Source organism: Myotis lucifugus, unplaced genomic scaffold (assembly GCF_000147115.1).
Source record: "Myotis lucifugus unplaced genomic scaffold, Myoluc2.0 scaffold_55, whole genome shotgun sequence".
Taxonomy (NCBI): domain Eukaryota; kingdom Metazoa; phylum Chordata; class Mammalia; order Chiroptera; family Vespertilionidae; genus Myotis; species Myotis lucifugus.
In genome coordinates, this window is record NW_005871103.1 from 4,542,992 (window position 1) to 4,557,541 (window position 14,550).

The following is a 14,550-nucleotide window of genomic DNA, read 5'->3' on the forward strand; positions in this document are numbered from 1 at the left end:
ACAGACACACACACATCTTCCATCCCTGGCACAGGCATTCCGGGAGCACTGGCACATTCTGGATCGGCACACCTAACCCAATTATTTTTAAAGGGCAAGGCTCTTCACAGAGCACGGAGCCCGGATGAGGATGCCACCTACCTGGGTTAACAGTGATGAACTTGCTGTCCTCGGAAAAGCGGTCCCCTCGGGACATGGGCTTTTTAGATGGCAGTGCGGGACTCTTGCGATCACTCCCTTCGTAGGGCTCCTCTGTGACTGTGGGGGGCACTTGGGTGGAGGTGACCGACTCGGCGCCCAGGCGGGCACCCCTCGTGTCATCGGGCTGGTCCGTGGGGACGGCAGTGTGGTCGCGCTGGGGCCCCGGTATAGTCTGATGCCCCCCGTCCTGGGCAGTTCTACCGGAAGACGAGGGCACGGGGGTGGGCTCGGACTGGCTCCGGCCCTGGGCGGCGTGGGTCACCCCGCTCTTCTCCTTCTTCTCGGAGTCCTTCTCCCCCTCCTCCTCGTGCTCCCGCTCCCCGTCCTCACTCTCACTCTTCTCATCCTTTGCCCCTTCCTCGGTGCCCTCGCCGTCCTTGCTCGGTGCGGCGTCACCGTCCGGGGCCGGAGAAGCCACGGCCTCGGTGGTGGCCAGGACCGGCCTGCCCGCCTGCTTGCTGGCCGCCGCGGCCGTGGGGAGGCGCGTGGGCCACACGGTGCTGGGGAAGGAGGAGATGCCGCCGCCGCCGAAGCCCAGGCCGGCCAGGAGCGTGCTGGTGACCACCGAGGCCACCGTCGCCTGGCTGCCGCTGGAGGATGGGCCCATCCCGGTCGCCATGGAAACGAATGAGAAGGGGATGCCCGAGGATGTCCAGGTCGAAGACCCCGAGCTGATCGGGGCCATGTCGGCCGAAGAGGCAGGAGACGCTGTGGGCTTGAAAGGGCCACCAGGGGTGGGGGAGGAACAAAGAAGAGAAAGCAGAGAAGCGTCAGTCATTAGGCTGGGAGGGAGGTCCTGGTTATGACCCGCAGAGGGTTTGGCGGGTTTTTGTTTTACGCGTGGGCTTTCCCGAAGCTCGGGGCCAAAGCTGACTCAGGTGACCACGGACAGCCACCTCCGCTTTAATGGTTTTCAGTCCCTTCGCACATGGATCAAGCCCAGCTTTCACTGCCATTGCTCAGGAGGAGCTAAGTGGCCCCAAAGTGAGAAGCATTAAATTAGGCTGAAAGACAACTATCAAGTGAGTGGTCAGTTGGCAACACCAGCTGGTCAGCTGCTATTGGGTGGCCCTGGACGCGGCGGGAGGCCTCGCTTTCTTATGTCTCTGGCGCTTGTGGACAAGACCCAGCTCTTGGGTCCAGAAGGCCCTCCTGGATCGGGTCCCGCCATCTGACAGGGAGGAAGTAGAGGGACAGGGGAGTGTCCCGTCCACGCCCGCGGGTGGGGCCACCCTGCAGGCTCTGGGACCTGTTCACAGCCCGCACCCCACGTCCTGCACCCTTCAGAGTCTCTGGGCTTATCCAGGGCAAGACCTTTGCCCACGGACATGACAGCGATCACTGCTCCACTTAACAGCTGCTAGCAACGTGCCGGGGCTTCCCACACCATCCGGGATGGTCATCACCCATTTTACAGAGGAGGAAACTGAGGCACAGAGATGTCAAGGGCAGCTTGTGTCCAAACCGCAGCTCACTCTCCCCACCAAGCTAACCTGGTGCTGAAAGACGGGGCTGCACTAGGGTGGGAGCTGGGGAAACAGCCAGGGCCGCCGAGTCCTGAGCTTAATGTTGGTTCTGACAGCCAGAAATCCGTTCAAAACAATATGCCAGGACACCTTAGATTTTATCGTTTTATCTCGAGGTTTTAATGAGAAAACTCTGTAGTTCAAAGAGGATCGAGTTAGCAAATGTAGAGTTCTTAAGTTGGTTAATGAGATGCCTGATGCCACACGCAAGGGGGCACTCAATCAATGAAGTCAGGCAGCCCGGCTGAGCGAAGACCGCTCGTGCTCTCCGGGTGATGCTGGGCACATCACCACAGCCCACGGAGCCTCGGTGTCCTGAACCATAAAAGGGGAATACTAGTAACACCAATCTTGTGGGAGGCTGTGAGGAGTAAGTAAAATAATGAAATAACCTGTGCTTGAAACCCAGGAAATGCTGAGTAAGTGTTAGGCTATTGTTGTTATCATCAACCATGTGATCACTGTTATGATTATTAGTTGCACTAGAAATGGGAAAACTTAGATATTGATTGAGGCTACGGAAATTTGAAAATCCACATAGCTTTGGGCAAATGACAACCTCTGGGAATTTCAGCGTGTGTCCAACCAAGGGCTTGGAGCTGGCTGACCTGTGCAATCCTATATCCTATGACCCTACAGATAATAAAGAATTAAAAACCAGAGAATTTTTCACCTTGACAAAATTATACCGTATAACACTACTGCTTTAACTCTGCTGCACAGCTTGTTTTCCTAATGGATTGAATTATAAACAGTGAATAATGTAAATTTTTCTGTATCTTAACTTTTCCCCATGAAGCAGTTTCACAACATCGTACTGCCACCTCGTGGTGACAGTTTCAACTGCATGCAAATTAACAACCAGGACAAAACACCTACTTACAAAACATTCCCTACTTACCACTCCTGTTTTCACAATTCTGGTCCCTTGGAATATTCGAGTGGTATTAGCTGAGAAACAAAGAAATTACATTGTAAACCATGAATTTTGTTGTTTTTGTTCCAACAAAACCTTACAGACATAATTGTGAATTACATATAATTTGCATGGAATGAAATATCATTCCTTTTTAGATTTTCTCCCAGCCACTTAAGAACAACAAATGCTTCTCAGACTGTGAGTCATTAAAAAACACGCAGAGGGCTGCATTTGGCCTGTGGGCCATAATTTGCTGAATCTTGTCTTAAGCTATTAGTTTAAAATTTTTAAGAATTGTTACTGATTTCTGACTTACTGAGGTAAAGCTTACATAGAGTAAAATGTACAAGTCTTAAGGGTATAGTCCAATTAATGTTTACCCCTGTAAACACCTGTGTACCTACCTACACCCACACTGAGTACAGGCATGCTCCCGCACCCCAGCTGCTCTGCCTGTGCCCCACCCACTCAACACCCACCCCCTTCCCCCAAGGCACGCACACTCTGACCTCGGTCAGAATTCTAGTTTTGAACTTCATATAAGTGGAATCATATTATTTCCTTGTTCCTCTCTATTTGCTTTTTGCTTATAATTTCTTACATGATCCTTTCAGTGATTACAATATACATCCTAACTTTATGATAGTTTACCTTAAATTAGCATTTTTAATACCTCCTAAGAATGGAAGAAATATACACTTTTCAAATTCCATTGGCCTACCTCACTTTTTGTGCATCGTCATATATTTTATTTCCACGTAAGTTTTAAAATCCATCGTTGCTTTAAGTGGTCAAATTCTTTTATGCTAACCACGCATTACTCGCCCTGGTGTTTGTTCCTTCCTGAAGTTCTGTTCACCCATGTGTGATTATTACTAAACAATATAACACGAAAACTTTAACATAACACAAAACTTACCACCTTAACCCCTTTTCAGAGCACAGTTCAGTAGCGTTAGGTAGGCCCACACTGCTGTGCAGGCTTCTCATCTTGTAAACCTGAAACTCTTCGCCATTAAACCTCCCCATTCCCCCGCCTGAGCCCGGAAACGCCCATTCTACTCCGTTTCCGGAAGTCTGGCTGCTCTAGCGCCTCCCAGAACTGGAGTCATACGTGGTTGCCTTTTGGTGACAGGCTTATTGCACTTAGCACAGTGTCCTCACGGTGCCTCGCAGTGTCAGAATCTCATCCCTTTTTAGGCTGAACAACACTGCATGGTACGTGTACCACATTTTATTTACTCATTCATTACTGGTGGGTGTTTGGGCTATTTCCACCTTTCCGCTATCGTGAATAATGCTAAACAATATAACTTTTTAAAAAAAGGACATACCAAACTGTGTCTTTGTCTTTATCTAAAAAACCAATAGGGCTACATATACTAAAAGTCTGCTTCCTATACCACACATGGCCCTGAGAAATTAGCAAAAAACATGCTAAATACCACAATAAAAAACATTTGAGCCTGCTGTTATTTTTATCTAAACCAGAGGTGGCAGGTGACCAACATAACTTCTGTTTGGCCTGCAAGCTATTTAAAAAAAAAAATAACTTTGTTGCCATTGTATACAGTAAGTTTGTAAGCACTGAACTGCTTTCATCTAAAAAACAAATCCTAGATTCTGGCTTATTTATCCTGAAAAATCACAATATTTGTCCAAACTGAGCTCGCCTTCCTGCGGGACAACATTCAACCGGAGCTGTGTCCGCCCCCCTGCTCAGTTGTCCGTCACCCTGCTCAGTGGCACAGGACCTCCTCTTTCCCACCCACGATCCTCCCTCCTCTGTCCATGTTCCCTGCCAGGCCCCGGGCACCCGAGTTTGCAACCCCTGACCTCACCATGCATTCATTTTGCAAAGCAGAAAGTGAACGGTGCAAAGGGACAAATGGAGAACAGACTGGAGAAGTCACCACCACCAGGTCACAGGAGGCAGCCCAGGAAGCAACGGGCTCCGGCCAGGACTCAGCAGACCTCCCACCTTCCTTTATGCTGCCCCATCGGTGGTGCTGCACGGAGGCCTCAGACAGGTCTGCACATGCACCTCCCTTTGTTAAGACGGAACAAAAGTTCCCAGGAGACCTGCTTCGCCTGCCCTTCCTGAAGGCTCTGATTAAGGCCGACCAACTCCGCAGCCACTCCACCTGCAGGCCCGCTTCTCATTAATCCTGAACAATTTCCAGCGGGGACAGCTCTGGCTGTGGTGACCAGGACATTCCTACAGCCCCTTTCCCTTCACCTGGTCCACAGGCCTAAGGGGACTCAGGGGCAGAGACAATGACAGGGCACTGCCCCTAAGCTCTCCTTAGACGCAGCCCTTCTTTCCCGGTGCACACAGCATCAGACCTCGGCTGCATGGCAGGACCTAGGACTCTGTCTCCGACTGAAAGTGGAGATTTTTGTGCCGCCGTGTATTTTACTTTTTAATTTAAAACTAGAGGCTCAGTGCACGAAATTCGTGCATTCAGTGTGGGGTGGGGTTTCCCTCAACCCGGCCTGTGCCCTCTCGCAATCCAGGAGCCCTCAGGGGATGTCTGATTGACGGTTTAGTCCCGCTCCCACCACCGCTGCTGTGCTCACCACCCATGAGCCTGGCTTCAGGGAGTGCACTGACCACCAGGGGGCAGCTCCTGCATTGAGTGTCTGCCCCCTGGTGGTCAGTGTGTGTCATAGCAACCAATCGTTCTGCCGTCAGGCCAAAACTGGCTCTCTGACATCCCTGGAGGGGTCCCAGATTGTGAGAGGGCGCAGGCCAGGCCGAGGGACCCCACTAGTGCACAATCGGGGTTGGGGAGGGACATGGGAGGTTGGCCAGCCAGGGAGGGGCCGAGGGAAGGCTCTAGGGTGTGTCCAGCCAGTCTTGCTCAGTCCTGATAGGCCGGACCCCAGCAGCAAGCTAACCTACTGGTTGGAGCGTCTGCCCCCTGGTGGTCAGTGCCTGTCATAGCGAACAGTTGAGCGGCTTTAGCATATCATTAGCTAAATGATTGGTTGAACGGCCAACTGGACGACAGGACACTTAGCATCTTAGGCTTTTATTATATAGGATCATCTTAAGAGAGAATCCATCAGCTTTGCAGCAGGCTGCCTACAGGCCTGTGGCTCACACAGAATCTCAGGAATCCCTATTTTCTGTGACTGTAGAGAGTTACAGAGAGGCTTTGAACAATAACTCAGGATGTTACATGTTTGTTGGAGACTGGGGCACGTGGCTGATGCTTACTCTTTGGGGACGGTCCATTGCTGTGCAGAAATGATCGGCTCTGGAAAAAGGAATCCAGACCTGGCGTAGCAGCCAAGTGATTTTTCACAGGTTGCTCACCTGCCCCAGCACCATTTCCCTTCTGAACAATAAATACCGCCCGTGTTACACCTGCCATGAGGTCAGATGACACAACTTATGGGCAAACGCTCTGTAACTGTGACTCACTCTGTATTATTACTATTACATTGGTCACAGTAAGGTAAATGTAACATATTTAGAACATAAATATTGGCATATTTACTACGATAAGGAAAACATTCCATGTGGCTTCCTCATATTAACAAAATATATTTTTAACAACCCACAGGTGAAGTTTACCCAAGGAAGGCACCCATAAATTCTCTAAGCTTTTTCCTTTCCCTGTTCAAGCTGAAGTCCTGCGATTAGTGTTGTCCACTGGCCTCTACTGCTCATAGCTCTCCTCGGCTCAGCCGGCTGGTTCCACTAAGACTTCGTTTTCATGAACTTCCCCCTGGATGCTGCGGGGCACTGCCGAAGCCGCTGTGGGAGGAGTGAAGGGTCCGTGCCCCTCGTCCCCCTGTGGGGACAAACAGCACAGAGAGGGAGCGAGCTCACGTCCACTGCTGAGCAGAGGAGCCTACGGACACTGGAGACAGCAGCCATTTCAACAAGCCCTGCGATCAGACGTTTTAAATACTCCACGCTTAGAGCTTGTAGCTGACAAGGCCTTTTTGAATTATATTACCTTACAAACATTTCATTTTTCAAAGTCCACGCAGAAGCCAGCAAGCTCAGGGGGCCTATTAGTCAGGAAAGGCAGTTCTGCGGATCCCAGCTCCCGGTCGGAGCCCACGGAGACCACATCTGGATGCATGCAACCCGGTCACGTGTGTGTCCAAGGTTCCCGCCCCGCCAGCAGCAGGCGCCCACTCCGGCCCGTTCTCTCTCCCCGGGGCCGGCACAGGCCTGGCCGTGGCCTGAGCTCCCTCCTCAGCACAGGCAAGGGGCCAACGTGTTCAGAGCCCAGGTGGGCACACAAGCATGAGTTATTTGTGAAGAAAGACAGCATGCTAACTTCAATTAGTTTAAACAGAAGGATGAGATAATGCGAACATTAAATGCAAAGAACATTTAAACACTAAATGCGAAATGGTAGGGCTGGAAGGGATTTATGGAGGGCATCTAGGCGGGAGGGCTGCTTACCCGGGGTTTAGCATTTGGTACTTTTTAAATCAAACCTAACAGTAAGGGGATATTCATAGTTGGTACCAGGGACACTATGCGAACTACTTGACAGGCATCAGCCCGTGGCATTCCGTAAGGATGCTGTGAGGTCGGCACCGTTAACACAACCACGTGTCGGACTGTGAAACTGAAGCTTAGAAAAGCTAACAAACATGCTCAGGTTTGCAGAAATACAAAGTGCAGCCGGGACTCAAACTTGGGCCCTCCCTCCAGGGCCCCAGTTCTCAACCGGGGCTTCTGTCTTCAGTGTGCCTGCCAGTCACCCAGACGTGTGGTTAGGACTCAGACCACCCCCACTCCCCCCAGAAATGCTGAGGGGACTGATCTGGGAGGGACCCGGATGGGCATTTCTCACAGGCTTCAGCCAACGCTGCTGCCGGTCCCACAGGCTTTCCAGGGCCCCTGAAAATGCTCAGTTTTGGCATTTTCCAGGGAAACGCCTTCACCAGATACAGGACTCAAAAAGGGGAAGGACCACTGGCCTGGTAGGAGGTTTCCCTGAAACTGAGGACCCGAGAGGAGGGCCTCACGGGGAGGACCTCGGTCTGGCCGAGCGAAGCCCACGCCCTGGTCCCTCCATGCTGGCCTAAGCCCACATCGCAAACCAGTTCCGCAACCATGGCCCACAGGCTGGCAGCCGGTTTTGTAAATAAAGTTTTATTGGAACTAGGACTGGAATGGGGTTGGGGCAGTGACTGTCCATCTTTTTCATCTCCTGGCACACACAAACTAACTGCTAAAACTCTGCAGCCCACAAAAAATATATTTTTACCAATCTGACAAGAAAATAGGTATAATTTTAGTTCATTCACACAGGACGGCCATGGTTGTGTTGGCTCTTTTCATTTTTTTATTTGACAAACTAAGGGAAAGGAAGTCAGTGCCCCTAATTTGTCAGGCATTGCATGTTTTAAAATTTCTCCTAGCACACGGTTTGAAAATAACTAGGTGAGAGCGAGTAAGTCAGAGTGAATTCCTGTCTTTATTTAAAATTCTGATATGATGTTCATGAATTGTTTTAATTGACTTTGCTTTTAAAAAATATTCCATTAAAATATCATGTGTCTTAATTACCGCGTTTTTTGCAGCCCTTTAAATTTTGCACCTAGATGAATGCCTCCCTTGCCTCACCCAGCCCTGGCCCTAGAACTTTCTGCCAGTCCCCCAAATGCACAGGAACAAATACCTATTTCTCAAGATGCTCAAAGGTCCCGCAAGCAGGGCCCGAGTGTGGCTCGCCAGCTGGAAGGTGAGCGGTGTGTGTCTGGGCTCTGGTTCTAGGGTCACGCTAGATCCAAGAGGGGTTCTGTGATCTGACACAGCCAGATACACAAGGACAGTAAAAATCACCACTTCCCTCTTCCTCCCTCTCCGGGCCTATGAAACTCTAAAAGGCGGGATTTAAAGCCCCACAGATCCCTAGGCCAGGCTTGTGTTCTTCTCCCAAGCCCCCGAGCAGGAAAAACCAAGCACCAGGGGCGGGGCTCAGGGCACCCGGCCTTACCTTGAAAGAGCATCGTCTGGCTGAAGTCGCTGCGCATGTCGTTCCGGCACACGGCCTGGACGCGAAACAGGTAAAGGCTATCAGGTGAGACATGGCTAATGGTGGCTTTCTGTAGGTGAAGAAAGAAGAGCAGTGAGCAGGTGTGGAGGCCAGCACATGCCCACCTTCTAAGCCAAACCTAAAGTAATGTTAAGAACCATGTTCAGGTTTGTGTTGCCACGGCAACACCTGCTGGACACGACGCTCCCATGGACCAAAGGCTCCCTCTGGAAGGGAAGAGTGGTCAGAGAGTACCTGGCCTGGGAATCTGCTTCCAACACTGAAATGTGCAGGATAAGACGGAACCAAATCAGTCTGGACCCCGATGCTTAACTGAGGCTCGGCCTGTGTCTTAGGCCCCCTTTATACTCACGAGTCTTGGACTCCTTCCACCACTAATATCCCTGATAGACTGCCATTATTTACCCGAGACGGCCTCTCGAATCACCAAGTGGACTGCTTTCCAGAGCCAGGCAGAGTTTAAACATCTGCATCAAGATGTCTGCATGCCTGTCTTTGCAGTGTTACGGTCTTGTCATACATTCTCCATGGGTAATACGGGGCAAAATGCCAGGAAGAACACCTGGCTAACGGTCAGGAAAGGTGAGATGCAGCCTTTTCACCCACTCACAGGCTGATCCTGGGCCAGGGGCTCGGTTTTGGCTTCTGCTGCCCTCCCGTGTAAAATGGGAGAGAAACAGCGACCTCACAGGGTCCTTGTGAAAGCAAGGTGACACAGGCCAGGGAAACCTGTTCATACGTAGCCCCCACCACATCACTGAAAGAATGGCCCTGGTCTAACACAGGGCTGGCCAGCTCCAGCTCACAGGCCAAATCCGGCCCCCTGTCTGTTTTTGTCAATAAAGTTTTATTGGCACACAGCCATGCCCATTCCTTTACGGTGGTATCTATAATGGCAGGGTTAAGTTGTTGCCACAGCAACCTTATGTCCCATAAACCCTAAAATCTTTACAACCTGGCCCTTTCTAGAAAACGTTTGCCAATCCCTAGTCATTAGACACCTGCCAAATCCAGGTCCCCCTTCCTCAGAGCTTTATTCCCAGGGCCTTTAAAAATGAGAAAAGAGAAAGTACCTGAAAAGCAGACAGTGCTTGCTTTGTGAAGAAACAAACAAAAAAAGCAACTGAGTCCAAAGACTTCCCTAATGGATGAATGTCTTGCCACTGAAATGTGGATTCTGGGCTGAGTATCAAAAGCAGCCTTGGGAGCTTAACCGCTGGGCGGGTTTCCCGTTGCAGCCGCCGAAACCTCTGACCGGGCGTTAAGTGGTACCATGGCCACACCTGCTGCTGCGGCCTAGCCCCTGGCTCCTGTGAGGGCAGCAGGTGACGTCCCCTTAGTGAACTGTAAGCCTCATGTATGTCTTTCGGAGAAGGTTAACGGTAACATCCGCCCCCAGGCCTATAGGAGGATGGGGAAGAGGCACGTGACCTGGAAAAGGCCGCACTGACCTTACATATTCCTCTGAGGTTTCCAGGCCACAGCAACCATCAGTTGAAGAACAGTTTTGTTGCTGCTAAGTCAGCATACTTGGCTTCCCGAGGAATTAAGAAAATTAATCTTGTGTGTCCCCAAAGAAACTAGCCACCCCTGGAAATTCTCAGGAAAAAAAAAAAGACCTTCCAATTAGAGCATATTTTTCTCTGCATCGCTCCCTTTCTCTGAACCCAATTCACGCCTCTTCCTCCAAGCCTCTGACCCCGTCTCCTGTTCAGGGCAAAGTCCCCGCTCCACCGACACAGGGATTTACTGAATTCACGCCAAGCCAGTATCTATTCATCTTCCTGTGTTTAATTATTTTTCACTTAGAACAAGACCCGCCTGAGCGTCTACGCGGCTTCTGCTGATTAATGCAGCCATCTTTACTTCAGAGAGAAAACCCCTCGTGGGTTCCCAGGGGCGACAAGAGGAAGGTCAAAACACATCACAACCTCGGGAACTTCCGGTAGGTTCCTCTCTGATTTCACCAAGCTCCTCGTCCCCTAATGGGACCCAGATAACTATGTCTAGTGGGGAAATTGAAAATATAAGTGAAAATGAAGAAAAAGAATCTTCATCTAAAGGAATACGCCAGGTTTTATTCTATCCCTGATGGAATGGGCCCCGGGGACTCCGTGCTGGGAGAAGAAGTGGGAATGATCATTAAGAATCCCACTCGGTGCGACTGCATTTGCCACGTGCACACACAGTTACGGATGTCATTCTTCCAGAGCCCGCCTTTGATTAACAATGAAAGCAGAGGCGCTCCAATCTGACTGTGTCACGTTGAGTTTCTCTGCAGAGACGTGAAGACTAGTGCTCGCTGGAGGCTTTGCTTTCACAGGGGAAGAAGAGCGGCTACAAACATCTGCTTAGAAGGGCTTGCTGGGGTGTTGGCCACTAAACATTTCTGCACGTTTTACGGAGAGTGTGGAACTGTACAGGAGCTCACGGTGAGGTCAGATGCCAGAGTGTCTGAGAGACTGAGAACAGAGGCTAAACATGACATGGTCCCAGGGATCCCCCAGGTAGGAAGGTGAGGGGATCCGATGGGAAGGGGAGTGTGGGCAGTGGGCAGTGCATGGTGGCGGTGACAGTGGGAAAGAGCAAGAGGAGGAAGCGCTGCAGCAACATCAGCGGGTCCTTCCACACTGCTCCCCGGGCCAGAGTCTGCTGCACATGCACACAGCATCTCGCATCCACAAAACCCTGTCAGATGAAAAGGCCTTAACAGAGCTTTCTGTTTCTATAGAATGAAAGACAGAGGAGTCCGTTTAAAGGGCCCAATTATAAAAAAAGGAACTAGCTTTTCCGGTGGCGTTGGGGGGTGAGTGTGAGGGCGGATGGGGCCCAGGCAGGCTCGGCCACGGTCCACACCGGGAGCTATGCCCTGGGGCAGCGTGAGGCCGGGGCCTGCCTGCAGTGCCTGGCAGAGATGCAGCGGGAGTCCCTCTCCTCACTGCAAGGGCAGCAGGCACCCCGACTTTTACCAGGTCTTTGTCGCTGTCCTTCGTGAAGGTCTTCTCCTTCTCGTCCTCGTTCTTGGTCCAGCTGTAGGAGATCATGTAGTTCATGATGGGCGGGTGGTAGATGGTCTCGGGCTGGCTCCAGGACACCTGCAGCGCCGTCTGGTTCAGGGGCTGCACCTTCATGTGGATGGGCGGGGAGCTGCAGACTGAAGGCAGACGGCAAACTCAGTGGGCGGACACCACACCCTCACTGGCCCGGCCTGTGTCCCCAGAGCCCAGCCCCGGAAACCTGACAGAGCAACACACAACACCCCACTCCCGTCGCCTGAACCTGCCCTCAACATTTTGCCACATCTCTCCTCCCTCTCTCTTTCTTTTTTTTAAAAATTATTATTATTATTTTAAAATCTTCACCTGAGGATATTTTGCCATTGATTTTTTGTAGAGAGAGAGTGGAAGAGAGAAGGAAAGACAGAAATATTGATGTGAGAGAAACACAATGATTGGTTGCCTCCTGCATGAGCCTTGACCAGGGTCTGGACTGGGGAGGAGCCTGCAACAAAGATACATGACCTTGACTGGACTTGAACCCAGGACCCTTCAGTCCGCAGGCTGACGCTCTATCCACTGAGCCAAACCACCTAGGGCTCCCTCCCTCTTTCAACACACACAATCACATACACACACACACACACAATCACAATCACACACACACACACACACACACACACAATCACACATACAACTGTTTTCCTGCGAAGGCATCATAAGCGAGTTGCAGATTCCCTGACACTTCACTCCTTCATAGCTCACCCTGCCTCTCCTAAGACTAAGGACATTCCCCATCTGATTGCAAGAGACCGAGTGTTTCGTGCCCCCAAATTCACGTTGAAACCTAATCCAAATGTGGTGGCACTGGGAGGTGGGGCTTTGTAAAGTGATTAGGTCATGAGGGTGGAGCCCTCATGTGTGGGATTAGTGTCCTTATAAAGAGGTCCCAGCGAGCTCCCCGCCCTTCTTGGGGAGGACACAGTGAGGACACAGCACTATGCACCAGGAGGTGGGCTCTCACCGGACAGGGCTCCTGTGGGGCCTGATTTTGGGCTTCCCAGCCTCCGGGAGCCTGAGAAACAAATTTCTGTTGTTTGTAAGCCACCCAGCCCATAGGAGTTTGTTACAGCAACCTGAGCGAAGACAAAACCCTAGAACCACGATCATGCCTAAGAACATAAACAGTAATTCAATAGTACTATCTGATGCACAGCCCGTATTCAAACTCCCCCAATCGTCTCCAAAAGATTGTTTATAGCCATGTCCCCCTTACCAGAGTTGCATTTCCTTATATAAGGCTTTAGTCTCTTTTTAAAAAATTTATTTATTTATTGTTTTATCCTCACCTGAGGACATTTTCATTGACTTTAGAGAGAGAGGAAGGAAGAGAGAGAGAGAGAGAGAGAGGGAGAGAGAGAGAGAGAAACATCTATGTGAGAGAGAAACATTGATAGGTTGCCTGGACTGAACCTACAACCTAGGTATATGCTCTGACCAGGAGTCAAACCCACAAGCTTCCGGTGTACGAGACGATGCTCCGACCCACTGAGCCACCGGCCAGGGCAGCTTTTTTAGCCTCTTTTAATCTAGCATAGTCACCTGATCTTTTTCCCTTGATGACTTTTTTGTAGAAACCAGGCCATTGGACCTGTGGGGTACCCCAACCAACTAAAATTGTAGATCAAACACCACTGTTAGCAGATCAGAGGAAATAAATTTAAAAGGAGATGTTAAATAAAGCAAAGGCGCGCGCGCACACACACACACACACACACACACACACACACAAGGGCTGGCCCAGGAGGACCGCAACGAATAGTTCCCCGACGTGGGCACAGGAAAGCCAGGCTCACCCTCCTTCCTCTTCCTTGTGGCGCAGGTTTGAAGGGACACAGGTTCTATGTCCACCTACCAAAGGCCACCTACCAAAGGGCTGAGCTATCAGGTCAGCCTTTAATAGCGACGTTTTAGTTGCAAGTGTGCGCTTTCCCAGCCCCTGGGGTTCCTGCCACCACTGGGCACGGAGTCGGGGCCGTGTCTCTCAACCTTCGGACTATTGATATTTGGGCCAGATACTGTTTGCTCTTGGGGGGCTGACACTGTAGGGTGTTTAGCAGCATCCTTGGCCTCCACTCATTAGATGCCTTTAGCACCACCCCCCCCAAATTATAACAATCAATAATGCCCCCAGTAATGCCAAATGTCCCCAGGGCAGGGGCTGGGGGTGGGCAATTACCCCTGGCTGAGAACCAGCAGTCTAAACGGGGAGATGGGGGTTCCCCAAAGGATCCCACCCGTGGAGCTGATATTCTTTCCTGGATGGGAGGACGGAGGGGAGGAGAGGCACTCAGTACTGTCCAAGCTCAGCGTGGAGGCGTGGACCCAGCTATGGGCCTGGGGAAGACTGCGGAAGGCACCCTGGGAGCTGAGTCAGGGGGAGAGGGGAGGGCAGGCCCAGGGACCACGGGAGGGAGGGGCCTGAGGGGCTGAGGGAAGCCAGGCCTGGGCCAAGGCTCAGAGAAAGAGGCGGGAGGAAACCGGGCAGCTCAGTGGTAGCCGCAGAGGCCCAGCTGAAACGTCCGGTCTTCATCCTAAGAGCACCCAGAAGCCACAGGAAAGACGTGAACAGAGAAGGACACAGGCGGGTTTGCACTTTGCAGAGATCCCTCAAGCTTCAGCTGAGCCAGATCCTGGGGGACTGGAGTGAGGAGGGAGCCGGGGAGCAGGTGCTGCCAGCTGCTCGCTGCTGGAGACCAGGGAGGGGGGACAAAGAACTGCGGTTCTAGAGCGAACGGTTAGAGTAAGGACGACACTGGGGGCGGGAGGGGTGGTTGAGGGGAGGAGGTAAGCCAGAGGGACGGGACGTGGCT

At 51.4% G+C, this 14,550-nt stretch overlaps 1 protein-coding gene across 1 annotated transcript in view; it reads right to left on the reverse strand.

Moving 5' to 3' along the window:
* Positions 1-14,550, reverse strand: part of PTPRG (protein tyrosine phosphatase, receptor type G) — a 654,131-nt gene that overhangs the window by 78,266 nt on the left and 561,315 nt on the right. The window contains 4 exon segments of the mRNA XM_023754062.1: positions 142-916; positions 2,629-2,678; positions 8,622-8,730; positions 11,651-11,835. Coding sequence (XP_023609830.1) covers positions 142-916; positions 2,629-2,678; positions 8,622-8,730; positions 11,651-11,835 — 1,119 coding nt within the window.